Source organism: Microcaecilia unicolor, chromosome 1 (genome assembly GCF_901765095.1).
Source record: "Microcaecilia unicolor chromosome 1, aMicUni1.1, whole genome shotgun sequence".
NCBI classification, from domain to species: Eukaryota; Metazoa; Chordata; class Amphibia; order Gymnophiona; family Siphonopidae; genus Microcaecilia; species Microcaecilia unicolor.
Window position 1 is genome coordinate 575,408,011 of NC_044031.1, and position 23,035 is coordinate 575,431,045.

General features: G+C 46.0%; 1 protein-coding gene across 3 annotated transcripts in view; it reads left to right on the forward strand.

Moving 5' to 3' along the window:
- The window catches only part of DEPTOR (DEP domain containing MTOR interacting protein), a 146,978-nt gene that overhangs the window by 10,938 nt on the left and 113,005 nt on the right, over positions 1-23,035 (forward strand). For all 3 annotated transcript variants that reach the window (XM_030218535.1, XM_030218553.1, XM_030218544.1), the window contains exon 3: positions 12,982-13,160. In XM_030218535.1, coding sequence (XP_030074395.1) covers positions 12,982-13,160 — 179 coding nt within the window. The remainder of the gene's footprint in view (positions 1-12,981; positions 13,161-23,035) is intronic.

Sequence of the window (23,035 nt, forward strand, 5' to 3'; positions counted from 1 at the left end):
TCAGACAGGGAGCAGCGCCACTGCACAGGGATAACAGAAAGGCTAGAAGCCCACAGAGAATAATATACACAGAAAGGCTGAAAGCCTACAGGTCAGAGAGATACACCCAGAAAGGCTAGAAGCCCACAGAAAGGCTGGAAACCCCCAGGCCGCAGTAATACACCCAGAAGGCCTGGAAGCCCACAGATAAAGGGATATATGCAGATAGACTGGAGGCCCTCAGAGCAATGGGCACAGAAGGGCTGGAAGCCCACAGAGCAATAGACACAGAAGAGCTGGAAGCCCACAGAGCAATAGACACAGAAGGGATGGAAGCCCACAGAGCAATCAACATAGAAGGCTGGAAGCCCACAGAGCAATAATACCCTGAGCCAGAAGGCAAGGCCCACAGGTGATAGTAACTAGCAAAGCAGAAGGGCAGGAAGCCCACAAGAAAAGACAAGGAAAGCTAACTGTGCAAACGGCACACTAACCTTGGGACCTAAGGCACTGCGTAGGCATTGGCAATGCAAAGGCAATGAAGACTAGAACACCAGTTCCTTAAGAAGGCCCTGACAGATGAGGTCACCCCTTCAGGCCACAGGCAGGGAGCATACAGAAGCCCAGAGAGACCTAACCCACACAGGTGTAGTTTAGTGAGGTAATTAGTGTCAGGCTGGAAGCAGCTAGCCCACCCAGCCTGAGACAGAGCTGCCTCAGGAACAGCCCACTGAAGTACAGAGAGGCCCAATACACACAAGTGTAGAGTAGTGAAGCAATTAGAGCAGCCAACCCACAGAGATAGAGCTAACTCAGGAACAGTATCCTGAAGCACAGAGAGGTTAAACCCACACAGGTGCAGTATACTGAGGCAATCAGCGCCATGCTGGAAGTGGCCAGCACCCAGAGACAGAAACAGAGCCAACTCAGAAGTAGACAGAAACCAGCACAGACACTGATTCCCAGAAATAGGGTAAGTCTGAGGGTGGTCACGACCACAGACGTGACACCCACACAACCCACCCCCTGCCTTCACCATAGGTCCCCTTGGGCCTATCTAACATCGCTGGTGGTCCAGTGGGGGCATTGGGGACAGGAGCGAACCTCATTGGCTCCTGTCACTAGGATCTGCCTCATCAAAATGGGTACTGCAACCTCTAGTGATGGCCTCATAGTATTGCCCGGCATAAGCTCTTGCAGCTGTTGGTTTTACAGTTAGTCTCAGATATTCAGTTCTAGTGGCCACACGTGGCCCAGCACTGAATATCCAGGTCTAATTTAGCCGCTGATGGCCAGATATCATCCAGATCATTCTTAATGAAGTGATGAATGGCAACCTTTATAACTTTTGGTAGCATGAATTTCCATAGGGACCTCCGTCTACAGTTAATACAAAAGCTGGTTTCACATACGATCAATATCTCTTGGTTATGGCTTCAGACTTCTCCAGATTCAGTAACCTTTTGAAATCAAGTCAATGACTGGACTTCTGTTGATGATGAGAGTCGGGGCTTTTTTTGAGGGGGTACTGAGTACCCACACCTTTTACATTGTCTGCTAAAATTGACCCATGGTCCCCAAGTTTTAATGAAAGAGCTCAGGCTGTACACACAAATTCTGCCTTGTCACCGATTCTGTGACTGGTTGCAGGGGGTCTGGCTATTGTGGGGTGGGTCCCTCAGTGATCACCCCACCCCTGAAGGGTGGCCTGGCATTTGAGTATCGGCACCTTTTTTGCTAGAAAAAACACACCGACGAGAGTCTTCCTGATTTGATTGTGATATACATTGGATCTGATTAGCCAACAGCTTCCTTGCTCCCAAGACCATCAGGCATAATGTGAATTCCTGTGTATGCTGATGGGATCGGTTTGTCATCTAGCAGCTACTCAGTTGTGGTTAGGGAGGCTGACTCAATATTCAGTTTGCATCAGCGGTAGACTCTTTATTCACAACTGTCAGACCAGTTTTGGCTAGCCCTGTTTCTGAACTGATATCAGAATTCAGTGTGCTATTTGTGGTCTTAATTCTACTAAGTGAAATCAGCACTATATGTCACATAAAGGGGCATAATCGACAATTTGTGAGGTGGGCGTTTTTGTTTTTCAGCGATAACGGAAAATGAAAGCGCCCAGCTCAAAAACGAATAACTCCAAGACATTTATTCGTGGGAGGGGCCAGGATTCGTAGTGCACTGGTCCCCCTCACATGCCAGGACACCAACCGGGCACCCTAGGGGGCACTTCTACAAAAACAAAAAAAAAGGTAAAAGAGCTCCCAGGTGCATAGCACCCTTCCCTTGTGTGTTGAGCCCCCCAAATCCCCCTCAAAACCCACTGCCCACAAGTCTACACCATTACTATAGCCCTAAGGGGTGAAGGGGGGCACCTACATGTGGGTACAGTGGGTTTGGGGGGGCGGTTTGGAGGGCTCCCATTTACCAGCACAAGTGTAACAGGTGGGGGGGGGGATGGGCCTGGGTCCACCTGCCTGAAGTCCACTGCACCCCCTAATAACTGCTCCAGTGACCTGCATACTGCTGCCAGGGAGGTGGGTATGACATTTGAGGGTGAAAATAAAAAGTTGTGAAACGGCATATTTTGTGGTGGGAGGGGGTTTGTGACCACTGGGGGAGTCAGGGGAGGTCATCCCCGATTCCCTCCAGTGGTCATTTGGTCATTTAGGGCACTTATTGGGGCCTTATTCGTGGAAAAACAGGGTCCAGGAAAAGTGCCCTAAATTCTCGCTACAAACGCATATTTTTTTTCCATTATCGGCGAAAGGCACCCATCTCTGATCGGCCGATAACCACGCCCCAGTTCCGGCTTCACCACGCCTTCGACACGCCCCCATCAACTTTGTCCGCATCCGCGACGGAGTGCAGTTGAAAACGTCCAAATTCGGCTTTCGATTATACCGCTTTATTCGTTTTTGTGAGATAAACGTCTATCTCCCGATTTGGGTCACAATATAGGCGTTTTTCTATTTCGATTATAAGCAGGATAATGTATCAGAAACCCAGGACTGGCTTATGTCTCCATCCTGGAACTGGGTAACTTGGCAGTTCACTCCATTCGAAGCGTGTGCTTGCCTAGTCCCCATGCTCACTTACAAACTATTACTGTCACCACACCCACAAAAAGACTGTGCACTTCCCCTGCTACTTCTGGAGAGGTGAAATGTAGGGGAGAAAGACCATGAATGAAATGAAGGGAGTGGGGGGAGGGGCAGTGAAAAGAATGAGACAGGGTGGAGGTGGCGAGAGAAACCAAATATATGGTGGTCCATGGAAGAGGGGTCCACAAATGTATGTTTGCCTAGAGCCCAATATAGTGTTAATCTGGCCCTGCAGGGCAGGATGTTCCCCAGGAGACTGTTAAGTAGCTTGTTCAGGCTGTGTCTGTTGCTGCATAAGGGTTCACTTGGTATTGGTATGGCTATCTGGGATAAGCAGGCCATAATCCAGAGGACAGATGGAGCTGTCTGAGGTATGGTTCTTGTATTCTTTCATTGTAACACTGTCAATTGTGGCTTTATATAGTCTATTATTTTGTTTTATATGCAAACGGTTTTTGTGGCGTGTAGTGTCCCTAAACACCCAGAACCAACATCATCCGGGCTTCTGAACAGTGGTGTAACGTGAAAGTTCTGAAAATGGTGTTACTGCCAGGACAGGATTAAAGCACAGGCAAACTAGACACATACCAGGGCAGTGATTCCCAAACCAGGTCCTGGAGGCACTCCAGCCAGTCAAATTTTCAGGATACCCACAATGAATATTCATGAGAGAGATTTGCATGCATTGCCTCCACTGCATGCAGATCTCTGTAATGAATATTCATTGTGGATATCCTGAAAACCTGACTGGCTAGGGTGCCTCCAGGACCAGGTATGGAAACCACTGTGCCAGGGACCAAATGTTTGAGAGACTCCTCTCAGATTAGTTAATTCAAAAGCTACCAAATCAGACTTTTGCCCTGGTAAGTCACCTGCTGGCATAAAGAAGAGTTTGCATGTGTATGGTGGTGGGGAAGAGTGGGAGGGAAGGGGTGCGGGTGGGGGTGGGGGTAGGGCACCACTACCCCTGCAGAAGTCTGTCTATTCTTCCCACTTCTCATACATTGTCCTCTAGTCAACACGAGGAGTCCTGAGCTGTGCTTCTTTGATAGGTTTCCTCTGCAGTCTGTACCATGCAGTGCCCTGTTTGAGGGTAAGGGGGTAAAGGGTAACGGGATTTGATTATACCACCTTTCTGTAGTGCAATCAAAGTGGTTTACATTTATTATATGCAGGTACTTTCTCTGTCCGTAGTGGGCTAACAGTCTAAGTTTTTGTATCTGGGACGATAAAGGGTTAAGTGACTTGCCCAGAGTCGCAGGGAGCTGCAGCAGGAATCAAACCCAGATTCTCAGCCCACAGCACTAATCTTTTATGTTACAATGGAGAGCCAAATGTGCTTGTTTGCTTAGAGACTACAAAAAGGTTAATCCTGCCCTGGTTTACTACGCACATGTTTCAGACTTGTGCTTGTTTACTGAGTAAAACATGAATTCAGTAATGATAGTGCACATGCAAAAAAACAATGAAATATAAGCCTGGTGTAATGTTTTCTGCTTGCCCCAGGATTGGTAGCATAGAGTGTTGCTGCAGTTTGGGTTTCTGTCAGGTACTTGTGACCTGGATTGGCCATTGTTGGAAGCAGGATATCAGGCTAGATGAACAATTGGTCTGATCCAGTAAAGCTATTCATACCTCTGGACAAGGGAGGCAGAGAATATCCCAGAGAAATATGCTTGTACTATTGGTTAGTGTTTCCTGGCTCTGGCCTGGAGGTCCACCTAGTTAGCTGTATTTTTCAGGATTACCACAATGGATATGCATGAGGCAGATTTGCCTATACTGGAGAGCCGTGAATTCATGTGGGAGCCAGTATGTGTTAATCTGTCTCGAGCATATTCTTGTGTTGATCTTGAAAACATGACTGGCTAGGTGTGCTGCCAGGAGATGGTTGAGAAACGCCGACAATGGCTATGGTTTTGCCCTGTGGGAAGTGATTTTTCTTTGTGAACCCTCAGTACAGTGTTTAATGTATGACCGTTTCACACTCACCCCAGTCTTCATCTGGGTAGAGCTGTGGATTTGCCATTTTGCTTATTTGCTTCTTAGTTTATTTTGCTCCTTATAACTTCAGGCTGCTTTTCAGTTATCAAACTCTGTATGCCGCTTTATAAATTCAGGGTCAAATGAGGCCAGCTGCATGTTTCCTAGGAAACACAGCTGTAAACAGATGTGACTAAGCTAAATAATATTATTCAATAGGATCCTTGCAGCATAAGCAAGAGTTGCACGGCCTTGTACTGTTTAAACATAGACTATAATGGCAGATAAGGACCATTCAGTGTGCCCAGTTAATTTTCTTTTGCAATACCACAGATCCCAGTTGATATCTGGCTTTTCCTGCACACACATAGGACATAATAGACAACAACAGAAAAAGACCCTTTGACTCAGTGTGCCCTATATTAGACTTTATATATTAGTTTTTGGAACAGAGACTAGAAGTCACGAGTCTGAAATTAATTTCCAGCGTGTTGTTAGGTCATGCGGCACCAGTTGCAGTACTTTCTGCCTTTTTTGAGCATTATCATAATAAATAACACTAGAAATACCTCAACACAGGAAGTGACACCAATAAACTCACTTAATACAAGAAAATTCCTGAGGCAGGTCATTGGGTCGAAACACGGCCATGTCAAATTGCTGTCATTGTGTAATAAACTTTCAAAACTATACAGCATCACTGCTTTTTTGAGTCACCTTTGCTGTCTTCTGAGTGCTATATTTCTGGTGCACATTGCCAGTAATAAATCCCAGCTGCCAGTCATAGAGTGCAACTGACTGTTCAGGTCCAGTTCAAAATGCTGGGGACTAGGGCAGAAATTTGAGAGGGGGCCCTAAATCTCCTGCTTCAGACAGACTTGGGGCCCTCTGTAGCATGAGGGCCTAGAGCAATTGCCCTATATACATTCCACCCAGTCAGGGCCGGCTCAAGGGACTATGGCGCCTGCCCCTCCTGCTGGACCAGGTGAGGCACTGGTGGTAAAGGGTGCCAAAATCCCAGTTCAGCATCTATTTCTCTAGAAGTTTGAAGGTAGACTGGACTGGGATTTTGGCACCCTTTATCGCTGGTGCCCTGGGCCAGTGCCTTTCCTGGTCCAAAGGTTGAGCCAGCCCTGCACCCAGTGCTGGCTTTGTGACTGTAGGATCTGTCTCCATATTCAAGACAGGTTTTGCCAGTCTCCTCAATTGTATCCATGACTACAAGAAATAATATTGTTACCTATGCTCCCATTATCACCTGTTCTCCAACATTCCCTTTCTCTCTTTCACCCTGCACCACCTTCCTCTGCTTTCTTTTTCCCTCGCCAATCCCAGCTCCTTCCTGGCTCCAGACCCATTCTTCTGTCTCTTACTTCCTAACCTAGTGGTAGTTACTAATGTTTAAGTTGGGACACTTTTGGATCCAAATGAGCTGAAAAAGAGCCACCAAATATTTTCCCATTTGGGGCCGTGACACTGTTGACCAGCACGTATCAATGGCATTCATCCCTTCCAATCTACCTTCTTTTATTGAGAAATGCCTTGTCCTTCAAGCATGCAGCTCTTCTCCTCCTCTCCCCCTTCATTTCCCCCTTTCTTTTGTAAGCTTGGGTATAGAGGCAAAGATTATTGAGAAAAAAAAATACCCAGAATGAAGGGGCTGCTAGGCTCCTGGGCCTTACATTGAAGAACACTGACCTTAATAGTTTACTGTTCCCTTCCTCCTCCCCAGCTTCCCCATATCCACCCTCTCAGACCACCCCTCCTCCACCCAGGCAGCAAAGCATGCAGAATTCCCTTTCTTGCCACACTCTACACTATTACTACTACTTATGCACACATGTAGTCCCATGTCCAAAACAAGGAGTTGTAATAATCCAGCAGACACCGACACCAATGCAGTTGATACCCAAATATCAGGCCTTTCATAACTCTTTGGCCTTTCTGAATTGTGCCCTGCTACCACCAACCCACCATACTAATCTGATAAACATGAAAAGTTTGTGGCCTTCCAGACCCACCTATTCGAGTACTTGTGTTTCTGCTTTGACTTCCAGTTCAGGTTTTTACTGTCTTTGCAGCCTGCCACTCAGACACACAGCTATGGGAGCACCTGGATTTCCCCTAGGAGTTGTGCTACTGTACTTGCAACCTGTTAGACTGACCCAGCCGCTGAGCATTCTTCTGCCAACTTTTGACTTTTTTTATGTAACCAAGGACCCTTTGTGCTTTTCCTGTGACTTACGTCTTGCCTTGTCAAGATCATTGGAAGAGGAAATGGCCTAGTTGTTAGACCAGATGGTTGAGAAGTCTTGGTTAACTTCCCACTTCTCCCACTTCAGCAACTTTAGATCTTGAGCACAGTGGCATAGCTATCACTAAGTGAGCCCAGCAAAAAGCTGGACCACCTGCTGCTGGACTGAGAGAAGCTTAATTTTGGAAAAAATATCTAGGTGATGGTGCTGGAGGTGGGGGGGGGGGGGGGGGGGTGAGTGTTGCAGCACACTTCACTTCTAGTAGTGCCGCAGTCATGATGCTTCCTGATCCTGGTCTTCACCATTCCCATATGGCCAGGCAGCAGAGTAACATGCTTAAGTGTATCATCTCTGGCTGCTGTAGGGTTGAAGTCTTGCAAATAAGGGCTGTGATCTCACAGTCCATACTCTACATCTTTGGACTTGCAGCAGTCTGAGATGATGTGCTTTTGCACTTTATTGGCTGCCTGGCTGCATGAGGATAGGGGGGAGTGGAGGGCAGTGAAGACCGGGATAAGAAGGCAGCATGGCAGCAGCAGTGACAGAGGTAAGTGTAGTGTAGGCCATCTGATCAAATCCCATTTACTAGACTATAAAAATGTTTTATAGTCAGGAGAGATTTTCTCTAAATTGCAAATCTTCCTCCACCCCTGGCAAACCAACTACAGATGTTTTACCCTGCACGTCATTATCTCATATCTCAGAAGCCCTTCTCAGATCAGATCCACATCACGCTCGCCCTATGCAACCAACACTCTGATCCTTGGTTCCTTAAACACATACACACACACTCACACTCAGTCTCATATATCCCCACTGGTCTTGTGCCCCAGCAGCTTCACATTGACACACCTCACCTACACAGATACCCACACATCTCACCACCATTGTGTCCCTGACATACACAAGCCCCCTAATCCTACACCTCAGATATTTCATCCACAGCAGACAAACACCACCCATTCTTACTGTCTTAGGTACCTCCCTGCACACCCGCATGTACTCTCCTGCCCGGGAAGGAAGGGTTAAGACGGCTGTTGTAGTTGGTGATTCGATTATTAGGTGTGTAGATAGCTGGGTGGCTGGTGGACATGAGGATTGCCTGGTCACTTGCCTGCCTGGTATGAAGGTGGTGGACCTCACCTAGATAGGATTTCAGGTAGTGCTGGGGAGGAGCCGGCTGTCTTGGTACATGTGAGTACCAATGAGATAGGAAAATGTGGGAGAGAGGTTCTGGAAACCAAATTTAGGCTCCTAGGTAGAAAGCTCAAATCCAGAACCTCTACGGTAGCATTTTCCGAAATGCTACCCGTTCCACGTGCAGGGCTCAAGAGACAGAGCTCCGGAGTGTCAATGCGTAGATGAGGCGATGGTGCAGGGAGGAGGGATTTAGATTTGTAAGGAACTGGGCAACATTCTGGGGAAGGGGGAGCCTAGTCTGGAAGGATGGGCTCCACCTTAACCATGGTGGGACCAGGCTGCTGGCATCAGCATTTAAAAAGGAGATAGAGCAGCTTTTTAAACTAGAACCTGGGGGAAGGTTGACAGTCCTTCAAAAATGCATGGTCCGGAACAAGGTATCTTTCAAAGATATCACCAAAACAGGGAAGATAGGGTATCCCGATACTGAGGTTGCAAAAGAGACTATAGTAGATTAGGTGTCCTTAAATAAAAATCAGACAAAAGCTTGCAACTAAACACTGTCAACTTACTGAGCAAGATGTAAATATGAACAATAAACGTAGTTTGAAATGTCTATATGTAAATACCAGAAGCCTAAGAAATAAGATGGGAGCATTAGAATATATTGCACTAAATGAAAAATTAGATATAATAGGCATCTCTAAGACCTGGTGGAAGGAGGATAACCAGTGGGACACTGTCATACCAGGGTACCAATTATATTGTACTGATAGGGTGGATCGAATTGGTGGAGACGTAGCATTATATGTTAAGGAGGGCCTTGAATCAAATAGATTGAAAATTCTGCAGGAAACAAAAAACATATTGAAATTCCATGTGTATAGGGAAAAAGGATAGTGATAGGAGTGTACTATCGCCCACCTGGCCATGATGAACAGACAGATGTAGAAATGTTATCTGAAATTAGGGAGTCTAACAAACTGGGCAACACAGTAATAATGGATGATTTCAATTACCCCGATATTGACCTGGTAAATGTAATATCAGGGTATGCTAAGGAGGTAAAATTCTTTGACAGAATCAAGGACTGCTTTATGGAGCAGCTGGTACAGGTGGAATGCATGATCTGGTTCATGAGGTAATGGTGCTGGGGCCGCTTGATAACAGTGATCATAACATGATCAGATTTGATATTGGCTTTGGAGTAAGTACCCATAGGAAATCTAATACATTAGCATTTAACATTCATAAAGGAGACTATGATAAAATGAGAAGAACGGTGAAAATAAACTTAACAACTGTGAAGCTCAAATATTTTACGTCAGGCGTGGATTCTATTCAAAAATACCATCCTGGAAGCCCAGGCCAAATAGAAGGATGTCCATCTTTCGACATAAAACGGAAGATGGACGTCCTTCTCCCAGAGACGTTCAAATCGGTATAATCAAAACCCGATTTTTGGACGTCTCCAACTGCAGTCTGTCGCAAGGACGTCCAAATTTCAAGGGGCGTGTCAGAGGCATAGCAAAGGTGGGACTTGGGCGTGCCTAACACATGGACGTCTTTGACCCATAATTAAAAAAAACAAGGACGTCCCTGATGAACACTTGGACGTTTTCACCCGGATGTGTTTTTATTACGAATAAGGCACAAAAAGGTGCACAAAATGACCAGGTGACCACCGGAGAGAATCAGAGATGACCTCCTGTTACTCCCCCAGTGGTCACTAACCCCCTCCCACCCTCAAAAAACATCTTTAAAAATATGTTGTGCCAGCCTCAGATGTCATACTCGGGTTCATGACAGCGCATGCAGGTCCCAGGAGCAGTTTTAGTGGGTACTGCAGTGCACTTCAGACAGGTGGACCCAGGCCCATACCCCCCTACCTGTTACATTTGTGGAGGAAACAGCGAGCTCTCCAAAACCCACCACAAACTCACTGTACCTATATATAGGTGCCTCTCACCCGTAAGGATTATGGTAGTGGTGTACAGTTGTGGGTAGTGGGTTTGGGGGGGGGGGGGGTTGAGGGGCTCAGCACACAAGGTAAGGGAGCTATGTTCCTGAGACCATTTTATGAAGTCCACTGCAGTTCCCCCTAGGGTGCCCGGTTGGTGTCCTGGCACATCAGGGGGACCAGTACACTACAAATGCTGGCTCCTCCCACACCCAAATGGCCTGCATTTGGATGTTTTTGACATGGACGTCTTTGGTTTCGAAAATTGCCGAAAGTCAGAAACATCCATGTCTAGGGATGTCCAAATCTAGGGACTTCCAAATTTAAGGATTTGGATGTCTCTGACGGTATTTTCGAAACAAAAGATGGACATCCATCTTTTTTCGAAAATACGGGTTTCCCCGCCCCTGGATTTCGCCATTTTGCAAGGATGTCCAAATTGCAACTTGGACGTTTCTTTCAAAAATGCCCTTCCAAATGACAGGCGGCATGGTTAAAAAGTGAGGTGAAGGAAGCTATTAGAGCTAAAAGAAAATCAGTCTGAAAATGAAAGAAGGAACTGACTGAGAATAATAAGAAACAGCAAAAGAAATGTCAAGTCAAATGCAAAGCTCTGATAAGGAAGGCAAAGAGGGTATATTAAAAGCAAGAAGCTGGCAAAAGAATTGATTGGACCACTAGATAACTGAGGGGTAAAAGGAGTAATCAGGGAAGACAAAGCCATAGTGGAGAGATTAAATGAATTCTTTGCTTCAGTCTTCACTGAGGAAGATTTGGGAGAGATGCTGGTGCCAGAAATGGTATTCAAAGCTGCTGAGTAGGAGAAACTAAATGAAATCTCTATAATTCTGGAGGATGTAATGGCTCAATTTGACAAATTGAAGAGTAGCAAATCTTCTGGACTGGACGGTATTCATCCCAGATTACTGATAGAATTGAAAAATGATCTTGCGGAACTATTGTTAGTAATATGTAATTTATCTTTAAAATCAAGTATGGTACCAGAAGATTGGAGGGTAGCCAATGTAACGCCGATTTTTAAAAAGGTTCCAGAGGAGATCCGGGAAATTATAGACTGATGAGCCTGACGTCAGTGCTGGGCAAAATGGTGGAGACTATTATAAAGAACAAAATTACAGAACATATTCAAAAGAATAGATTAATGAGACAAAGCCAACATGGATTTAGTGAAGGGAAATCTTGCCGCACCAATCTATTACATTTCTTTGAAGGGGTGAACAAATGTGGATAAAGGTGAGCCGGTCAATATTGTGTATCTGGATTTTCAAAATGCATTTGACAAAGTACCTCATGAAATACTCTAGAGGAAATTGGAGAGTCATGGGATAGGAGATAGTGTCCTATTGTGGATTAAAAGCTGATTAAAAGATTGAAAACAGAAAGTAGGGTTTCTCTTCATATTCTCTTTTTAGCGTTCTGTATCAGTGCTTTACATCTAACTTCCCAGTGCTTATGTTGCTTCTTTCTTAATTTGGATTCTTTTTTCCATTCTTTGAAGGATGTTCTTTTTGACTCCCAATAGCCTCTTTCACTTCACCTTTTAAGCATATTGGCTGCCGTTTGCTCTTCTTTCCACCTTTGTATTTTTAAACAGTGTCCATGCCTGATTTAAAGTCCTAACCTTTGCTGCTGATCTTTTTAGCTTCTCTTTAACCATTTTCCTCATTTTATCATAGATGCCCTTGCGAAAATTAAATGCCACCACAGTAGATTTCTTGCAGTATCAGTTCAAATTTGATCATGTTATGATAACTGCGAGCCCAACACTGTTATTGTGGAGGAGTGGCCTAGTGGTTAGGGTGGTGGACTCTGGTCCTGGGGAACTGAGTTCAATTCCCACTTCAGGCACAGGCAGCTCCTTGTGACTCTGGCCAAGTCACTTAACCCTTCATTGCCCCACGTAAGCCGCATTGAGCCTGCCATGAGTGGGAAAGCACAGGGTACAAAAGTAACAAAATAAAATAAATATCTTTCATATCATGCCCTGCATTTCACTAAGGACTAGATCTAAAATAGCTCCCCCTCTTGTTGGTTCCTGGACCAGGTGCTCACACCTCTGTTACCAATGATGAAAGCCACTGCTGTTCTCCTTGCATTATCTTCACTTGGTGATGTGTCTTCAATTGAGATTGCAGCTTCCTCTTTTGTTTTATACAGGGTTTAAAATGTCACACTCCCTAATGGAGGAACAATCTTATGCTTATGTTTCTACTCTTCTCCCACTACACTGTATCTCATTTCCTGTTTCATTTGTATAAATTGGACAACTGTTTCATAAATGTTATCTTCCTTTATATACACTGTGGAATAAGTTACCTTTTCATATTCAATACACTACCTCCTAAGGTTTTGTGGTCAAAACTGCAGATATAGCTTCTTTTCCTTTTTGTTGAAATTGTTTCTGTTTCTTTTCTTTGGTATGCTTAATGATTTGATTTTGTATCTTTTTTTTAATATTCATTTTGTAAAGTACCTTGGATATGGAGCCATATAAAAATCAAATTTTAACAAAACTGCTTTATTACAGACTCAGACTTCATGAGGAAAAGATAATTAAAGATCGGCGGCATCACCTCAAGACTTACCCAAATTGTTTTGTTGCCAAAGAACTAATTGATTGGCTGATCGATCACAAGGAAGCATCAGACCGGGAGACAGCAGTCAAACTTGTTCAGAAATTATTAGATCACAGCATTATTCACCATGGTGAGTGAGTGATTACCTCAGGTTAGTTCAACCAGGACTAAACAAATTGTGTCTGTAGTGTTGAGGAATTGCAGTTATTTTTTTTTCTGGTTGTGGTACCTGTTGTTAACAGCAATGTTAAGAATTATCATGGCTCTATAATAGAACAAAGCACAAAAACCCAAACCATAGCCAAGAGCCATCAAGTAAGACAAATAATATTGTCCTTAACCCCATTCTGGCCCTGCCTTTTTTACTTCCTGGTTCTGACTCCACCCCTCCCATCTCACTTCCTCCCTGGGTGGGACTAGTGGTTTTAAGGTGGCTCAGGCTATCTAAGGGACTATTCTTAAGGGTGAGGGGCAGTGTTCTGTATATGCCTTTGTTGCAGGAATTGAGATAGGAATTTGTGATACTTCAGGAGTCAGACAGCACACACCAGTATGAGAGAGAAATCTTCTTTATTTGCCAGCAAACAAAGCAGGACATCAGTTCTAGCTCTCTTCTCCTCTCTCTCAGCTCTCTGTGTCTTTGTCTCAGCTCTCTGTGTCTTTGTCTCAGCTCTCTGTGTCTTTGTCTCAGCTGCTTCTCTTCTTATGCTGTCTTCTCCTTCTTCTGTCTGTTCCTTCTGTCCTTCTCTTTCTTCTGAGCTCCTTCTGACGTAAACTGCTTCTGCTCCCACTTAAATAGGGTCCTAAGCCCTCCTCCTAGCCTAGCCTAGCCCAGCCCCCTTTACTCCCAATTGGTTAAGACATTGATTGGCTACCTTGCCTCAACCAATCATTACTTTTGAAATATCAGTTACATAGGTTCCAGACATCCTAAACTGACCTGTGACCTGGGGCCCCTCATGCCAGACATTTGGTCTCCAGTCTCTTACATGTTATTATGATTGATTTCTCATATTCCTAGTACTAACTGCTAACTAAACTCTGGCATTCATTAAAGAGGTCAAAAGCCAATCTTAATTAATAGCATACATATCAGGTTATTACTTCCAAGACCATTCCTGCATTTTACCTATAATTAATCAAGGAGAAGAGAGCTGACTAGTTCTGACCTTTTTCACCTCTCAGCTCCATACACAGAACTAGCTAAGACCATAGTTAATTCAAAACACATGTTGGCCCCCCTTCACTGTAGCCCTACTCAGAACGTCAGACAGAAAGTTGAACAAACATTCCACACAGAATTATTAATTTACACAGAATACAACATATTCTAAAATAAGCATAATCAGATATATCTTATAAGATATATCTATATCTAAGCTATCTACATATTAAGCACTTCTAAATAGTATTTCAGCCTATTCTTAAACTACAATATGTCATATGTCTGGCTCGTGCCTGCTTACAAAACTATTCAGTAAGCCTAATAATTTACAGATGTGCCAGCTAGCATTGGCAATTCACAAGGGACAGAGTTTCATTTCTCACTGACCTTTCCTAACCTTAGCTCGGCCAAACTAGACTCTAATTAATTCCAGCCTGCATTCCTTCACTACTTTGCTGGCAGAGTGAAAAGAATTCAAACTTCAAGCTTTTAATATCATTTCTTATATATATATAATTATTTCTCAGAGTTAACACTTTCTTTGCCCATGGCTGCCTCATTCCCCCCTTTGAGACTAAAATCAGCTTATGCAGAAATAAGTCTCACATCTCAAACTCTGGAGATTATAGTGATCCTAACTAGGAATAGACTTGTGAATCACCATTACCCTACTTGTTAAGGTTCGACGGCATACTGCCGAAGCACATGAGGCCAAGAAACAAAACAAAAACCCTGCTAAAACTAAGACTATTAGGGAAATGAACAAGGGACGTATCCAGGAGGTCAATGACCACCACCAGGAGGTAAGATCTAATCCTCCTCGGTAATCCTCCACATTAAGGCTGGCCAACTGTAGGACTTTATCCATAGCATGCCTAACTACATGCGTCCTATTTATGACAATAGTACAGCACTCTGAAGAATTTAGCACTGTGCAGAGGCCACCCTGGGCTGCAAAGAGATAATCAAGACCCATACGGTTATACCGAGAAACTATACTTAATTCATTAATTTGATCCTGCAATGCATTGACTACCACGTTCAGCTCATGAACTAAAACATGGAGTAGGGATTGAAGTCTCCGGGTAGCCATACCTAGTTCAGTAATACCCGCTACCGGGCCCCCAATTGGAATCCAGGCCGTGGCAGAAAGGGCTACAAGTCTCTTTTTAGTCAGAGGATAAGTAGAATTAATATACTGGAGGGCTAATTCAATCGCCTCATCCTCTGTGGCAACGGAGGAGGGTAAGGACAAAGCCTCTCGCTTAGAGCGGTGCGGGGATAGCGGCTTAAGAGGAATAACTTTAGGAAAATAATTCAAGGTTACCAATACACAAAAATCATATGTGGGGGGAAGAATCATGTGGAGGACATTATCACAGAGCCAGTAATGACCAAGGAGAGGGTGAGGAAAGTTCCCAATAAATGTTGGCTCAGGCTGGACAGGGTACTTAGGGTGCCCATAATGCGAGCCCCTATCCCAGGGGGAACGAAGACGAAATGGAGACTTTGCACACCATAGGCGCCAATCCCCAATTGTGACAGGCTGCTCATTTGTTAGTAACTCTTCATACCCCGGGGACTTATGAAAGTAGAAAATAAGCTTGGACACTATAGTCTTCTCAGTGGTACGCTTAGGAGCCAGATAATCACCTGGGTCATAATCTACAGGTATGGTAGCAGGGCACATAGGAGTACCTGGAGAAACTACCCACACAGATTCTCCTTTTTCTGGGAGAACATTAGTATAGTTACAGGGAATGGGAAGAACAGTTGAGATGCTTCTTGTTAAACAAAACACTCCAGAAGCTGGATAGGGAGACGTAAAAACTGGCCTTAGAGAAGATTCAGAGGGGGAAGTAGCATTATAAAAGGACCACCAAGTATAATCCTGGCTCCAAGGACCTGAACTCGAAAAGTAGGGAGGTATAAGAGCTGGGAGTTGCACAGGAACAGGAACAGCTGGGACATCTGTGGTATAAGGAGAAAATCGGGAACACACAATACAAGGGGAAGTAATCTTTGCCTGGCTAATTAGTTCCTGGACTGAGTGTAACCAAAGGTTGGAGCGAGTTGGGGTATTAGGAACAAGGAGGCAAGGAGTAGAAAACAACAAAAGCATCCAAACTACTAACATTTTCTTTCTTCTTAATCTAAAACAAATACAGCAAACTAATTAAGCAATAATATTTCAACAGTCTGTGCTAATCACAGATTACTCTCATATAATGTTCTCAGTCTTTGAGTTCTTATACCAGTTGGGATAGACCCTCAACTGACAAGGATCAAGCTTTCAAATTCCAGGAAAGCCAGAATCAGGCAAGAAAGAGTCTCAGTGTGAAGCCGAAGTTCAGCCGCTCCTGCAGTATGCAGTTGACCCTTCTTTTCAGCTAGTAGATTCTTTGGTTCGGGTCAGGCGCAACTTCAATGGCTCCGCTGGATCTCTTTCTGCTCTCCACTGTCTAGGCTCCGTCTGATCCGTGCTGGGCTCAGTCTGATCAGCAGACTTAATTCGAGACCAATGGACCCATGGAGTAATCCCTGCGACCTTCACAGCTGTAGGGGTAGAAAGCAAAACAGTAAAAGGTCCTTTCCATCGGGGCCCCAAAGGCTGGAGCTTCCAGTCTTTCACCCAAACTCTATCCCCTGGCAGGAAGGAATGTACCTGAGCCTGGAAGGGGACAGGGTTTATTTCTCTCACATAAGACTGAAGCTCAGAAATTATCTTCCCCAAGAGGGCTACCTGCTCCTGCACCTGGGCAGACCCTAAAATCCCTATGTCTCCCTTAATTCCCTGTAAAATGGCTGGGGGCTTCCCATACACAATTTCAAAGGGAGAAAGGGCTGTTCCTTTAGTTGGGGTACATCGGAGGCGGAAGAGGGCTAGTGGCAGTGCCTGTGGCCATTTCAGTTGGGTTTCCTGACAAATCTTTGCTAGGCTATTTTTCAAGGTTCTGTTTGCTCGCTCAACCTGCCCTGAACTCTGGGGACGATAGGCACAATGCAATTTCCAGGTAATGCGCAATGCGCGGGACAGGGCCTGAAGTGTAGCTTCAACAAGGGCGGGACCATTATCTGAACCTATGGCAAGGGGCAGTCCATACCTGGGGATGACATCCCTAAGGAGGGCTCGAGCTACTTCTGTGGCTTTCTCAGTGACTGTAGGATATGCTTCCACCCACCCAGAAAAGGTACAGACCATGACTAAGAGGTATCGGAACCTACCGCTCTTGGGCATTTCTGTGAAGTCTATAACTAGGGACTCAAAGGGTGTTAGACCTCTAGACTGAACTCCTGGTGGAATACGGGGTCCCTGACGAGCATTATTCTGGGCACAGAGAGTACATCGGGCAGAGGCAGTGGCAACCAGACTATCCAATCCTTCCAGCACCACTACTCGACTGAGTAGACGGGCTAGTGCTGTTTTCCCTAAGTGTGATAGGTCATGAGCTTGAGACACTACAGGCCAAGCTAGGTGGCGTGGCACCAGAACTCTGGTATCAGGGAGATGTAACCAGCCATCAGGTCTCCTTACTGCACCTTCTTCTTGAGCCCATTTCTCTTCCACTTGGGTATACATAGGTGTCCATTCTTGCAATCGAATTTGGAACAGGGGAGTCACAGTAGTTGCTGGGGGTCCTCGAGCAGCTTCCTTGGCCACCCGATCAGCATGGCGGTTCCCTCGGGCCACTGGAGTATCTACCCTTTGGTGTCCCCTGCAATGAATGACAGCTACCTTCTTAGGGGCCCACACAGCCTCTAGCAGCTGAAGTATTTCGGGTCCATACTTAACAGGTTGGCCTGCAGCATTTATGAGTCCCTTTTCCTTATACAAAGCTCCATGAGCATGTAGAGTTGTGAAGGCATACTTGGAATCAGTATAAATGTTAGTCACCAGTCCTGCTGCTAGCTCCAGAGCTCGTATGAGGGCCACAAGTTCTGCTTTCTGGGCTGAAGTTCCTTGGGGCAGGGCTCTTGCTTCTATCACCTTGTCCTCTGTCACCACAGCATAGCCTGCCAATCGCTTGGAGTTCTCCACATAACTGCTTCCATCTGTGAAATAAATTACATCTGGGTCCCTCCATGGAACATCTTTAAGATCTGGCCGACTAGAGTACACTTCATCCATGGTTTGGATACAGTCATGATCCGGTGGTCCCTCAGATGCTGGCAAAAGGGTGGCAGGATTAAATGTAGCCACTGTTTCCAGGTGTATCCGTGGATTCTCACACAAGCTAGCTTGGTACTTAACCATGCGGTTATTTGTAAACCAGTGGTTGCCCTTATACTCCATGAGGGTGAGAACTGCATGGGGGACTTTAACAACCAGTTCTTGCCCCAAGGTCAACTTATCAGCTTCCTGGACCAGTAAGGCTGTTGCTGCAATGGCCCTCATGCAGGCTGGCCATCCTTTAGCCACTCCATCCAGCTGTTTAGACAGGTATGCAACAGGCCTCTGCCAGGATCCCATCATCTGGGTCAGCACACCCAGAGCAACCCCCTGTCGCTCATGGACATACAATGAGAAAGGTTTCTCCACATCAGGAAGGCCTAACGCAGGGGCTTGGAGTAGGGCTTTCTTTATGGCAATGAAGGATTGTTGAGCAGTAGGTCCCCATTCAAATGGTTCCTTTTCACCCCCCTTTGTGGCTTGGTAAAGGGGTTTCGCCATCAATGCAAAATTTGGAATCCAAATTCTGCAAAATCCGGCTGCTCCCAGAAATTCCCTAACTTCTCTTCTGGACTTGGGTTGGGGAATTGCAGCTACCGCTTGCTTCCTACTAGCATCCAGTCTCCGACTTCCCTGGGAAATGCAAAAGCCCAGATACTTCACTTCTGACTGACAAAGTTGGGCCTTTGAGCGTGAGACCTTATAGCCTGCATCCAAGAGTAGCTCCAGCAATTCTCTAGTAGCCTCAAAACACTCTTCCTGGGTCACTGCTGCAATCAGGAGGTCATCTACATACTGGAGTAAAACTCGCCTGGAAGGCTCAGATTTAAAAGTCTTAAGGTCTTGTCCTAGGGCAGTCCCAAAAATGGTGGGGGAATTCTTGAACCCCTGTGGCAGGCGAGTCCATGTATACTGAAGCTTCCTTCCTGTTACTGGGTTTTCCCATTGAAAGGCAAAAAGCAATTGACTGGCTGGGGCCACCCGAATACAAAAGAAGGCATCTTTTAGATCTAGTGTTGTGAAATGGGTAGCCCCAGAAGGTATCAATCCTAGCAGGACATATGGATTAGGCACTACAGGGTGTAATGAGATAGTGGATTTATTGACCACTCGTAAGTCTTGGACTGGCCGGTAGTCCTCAGTCCCTGGCTTCTGAACTGGCAATAGTGGCGTATTCCATGGAGACTGGCAAGGACGAATAATTCCATGGGATAACAGACGATTCAAATGTGCTTGAATCCCTTCCAGAGCCTTTCTGGGAATTGGATATTGGCGAAGATGGATTGGCCGGGCACTTGGAAGTAAGTCTACATGTACAGGAGGAATATTTCGGGCCAACCCTGGGGGATTATCTTCTGCCCATACCCCACTGACCTGAAAGCTGTCTGCCAGGGGTAGGTCAACTTGGCCATGTGACTGATGCAGCCGCCATTCTTCTTCAAGAGGGCAACAGAAACTCAATATACCCTTAGGGCTGGATGTCGGGGGCCGAAAGGAGACTGAAGTCTGGCCATCAGAGTCAAAAGAAATTTGGGCCCTAAGCTTGGACAGCAGGTCTCGACCTAACAAAGGGATTGGACAGTCTGGCATATACAAGAATTCATGAGTGACTATGTGTGAGCCTAATTGGCATCTACGGGTTGTCAGAAAGGGCCTCCGGTTCTGCACCCCCGTGGCTCCCACCACTCGGACAGTTTTTCCAGACACAGGCGCTAATCGCTCCGTCACAACAGAATGTTCAGCTCCTGTATCAATCATGAATGGAATTGAGCGGCTCCCTATAGTTAGCTTGACCATAGGTTCCTGGGAGCCCAGTTTGTAGGAACCCGGTCTGTCCTATTCGTCCCATTCTGCCATCTCGGCTATCCCGATGATGTCAGATTCAGGAGGCTCATATCTTCCCTCTCGAACTCGGCCTCGGCTTCCTCGATCTCCTGGTCCCCTTCTCAGTCCCTGGCGCCTCTGGGGGCATTCATCTTTCCAGTGCCCTCTTTCCTTACAATAAGCACACTGGTCCCTCTCCAATCTTGGTCTGGGATTCTCCCCCCTTGGCCGGGATTGATTGAAGGAATCTCGGGGCCTGGCTGGTGGTCCGGGGTCCCACTTTGGCTTCCCATTAGCTAGAGGTCGACCTCGGTTAAGGGTGGAATTAGTAATGGCTGCCGCTAAAAGGTCGGCCTTCTTCTGCATCTTCCGGTCAGCCTCTCGGCGCACCTCCTGATCTCTATTAATGAAAACCTTGGTTGCGATCTCAATTAGCTGGGTGGTATTCATCCCTGCGAATCCCTCCTGACGCTGCAACTTCTTCCGGATATCTGGCATACTCTGGGCCACCAATGCACTATTCACCATTCTCTGGTTTTCTTGGGCTTCAGGGTCAAATGGGGTGTATGTTCTGTAGGCTTCAATTAGTCGCTCTAGAAAGGCCCCAGGGGATTCAGTTGCCCCTTGGAGAATTTCAGAGACCTTTGCCAGATTAATGGGCCTCTTTATGCCTTTCCTCATACCTTCCAGTAAGTCCCGGCAATAGCCAGACAACAGTTCATAGTGCTGCCCATCATTTGGATCCCAAGCTGGAGCTGCGCGAGGAAACCGAGCTCTAACCCATCCCTCTGGATCCTGTGTCCCGTCGGGAACACGCTCTCGCGTGATGGCCTCAGCATTTTGCAAAATCTTCCGCCTCTCCTCAGTTGTGAAGAGGGTCAGGAGAAGTTGTTGACAATCAGTCCAGGTTGGGTTATGGGTGGCCATAATGCTAGTCACTAGGTCCACCACTGCCTGAGGCTTTTCAGTATAAGAGGGGTAATGCGTCTTCCAATTCAGGAGATCGGTGGTTGTGAAGGGTACATACTGATAGGCCTGTGCCTGTATAACCTGACCCTGATTATTAGGATCCGGTCGAGTGGTAGTTACCTGACGAAGTGGCAGAACTCTCGAGGAAGTGGGGATGGAACCTGAGGTAGAGCTAGGAGCTACCCTCCTATCATGCTCAAAGGTGATTGCAGCAGGTCTAACCCATTCAGTGGAGGTGTGTTGAACCCCTGAGGGATGGGGAGGGGTACTCATAGACTGAGAGGTGGTCACAGGTGATTCAGTCCATTGAAAGGGATGCCGGGCCCCTAATGAGTGGGTAGGGGTGCTAGAGGGAGAGGCTGGGCTGTCAGGAGTTGAGGAGTCAGGGAGTGGAGCCCAAAGTGGGTCTACAGAGGTTAACAGGAGAGGATTTGGCACAGAAGGGTAGAGGCCAGGTGAAAAGTCCAACCTAGGGTGTGGCAGGTTTGGCACAGGAGGGGAAGAACTATCCGGAGAAGCCTGTGCTGGAGAGGCTTGGGCTGGGCGGCGTGGATCTCTGGGGGTGGCACGGAACCCCAACAATGGGCCATAAGGTGGTGGCTCAAGGTCTGAGGGGTCATCAGAGAGTATGGGTTTCTCGGACAGGGTAGGGGCGGAAGCCACCGATTGGGTGGTAAGCTTCCTGGGGCTCTTTCCCTCTTCTAGTTTAGATTTTCTAATCTTTCTTTGAACACGACCTAACATGAATTTTACTGGGGATCCCATATAAGTTTTCAACCACGAGGGAGGGTCAGTCACAAGGCTGTCCCAGGAATCTATATAAGGGAGTTGTTCAGAATATTCTGGTTCTCCTACAACTATGCTGTATACCTTCCGGATTACTTCAATATCTAAGCTGCCACTAGGGGGCCACCCCACTCCCATAGATGGCCACTCAACTTCACACAAGGTTCTTAAAGTACCTGAGCTTAAAGTCTGTCCATAGTCATTAATTAAAAAACCTTTTTTAAAATTTCTAAGCATACAATCTAGGGGGGTAACAATTTGTCTAGATGATGTCCCACCCATAATGCTTACAGTTACAACACACAAAAAGGGGGGGAATTTTTGAAAGTGCAGTAAGGGGTCTGCACTCTCGAGACACTAGGTAGACAGACAACAATCGCTTCCTTCCGTTGCTGACCAATTGAACTCGCGTTAATTGGAAATGCAGCTATAAGAAGTCCGCACTCATTTAGCATTCACTCATCACACATTCCATACAGAAAATCCCACCCAACAATTTCAGATTTCTCAAATACAGATAAGCTCAAGCGTTTTCGCTTCTAGTCCCCGCGACTAGAAGGTACTAGGGCCTTCGCTGAGAATTGATCAGATTCTCCTTCCCTCCTTCTTGAGGGGCTGGTTTACAACTTCCTAGCTAGGATTACAATACAGAATACAAAATACATACCCGGCGTATGTTCTCCAGTCAGTTGGGTGCTGGGATTAATGCAGGATTCAGAATCCCACCGCTGCCACCAAGAATTGTTGCAGGAATTGAGATAGGAATTTGTGATACTTCAGGAGTCAGACAGCACACACCAGTATGAGAGAGAAATCTTCTTTATTTGCCAGCAAACAAAGCAGGACATCAGTTCTAGCTCTCTTCTCCTCTCTCTCAGCTCTCTGTGTCTTTGTCTCAGCTCTCTGTGTCTTTGTCTCAGCTCTCTGTGTCTTTGTCTCAGCTGCTTCTCTTCTTATGCTGTCTTCTCCTTCTTCTGTCTGTTCCTTCTGTCCTTCTCTTTCTTCTGAGCTCCTTCTGACGTAAACTGCTTCTGCTCCCACTTAAATAGGGTCCTAAGCCCTCCTCCTAGCCTAGCCTAGCCCAGCCCCT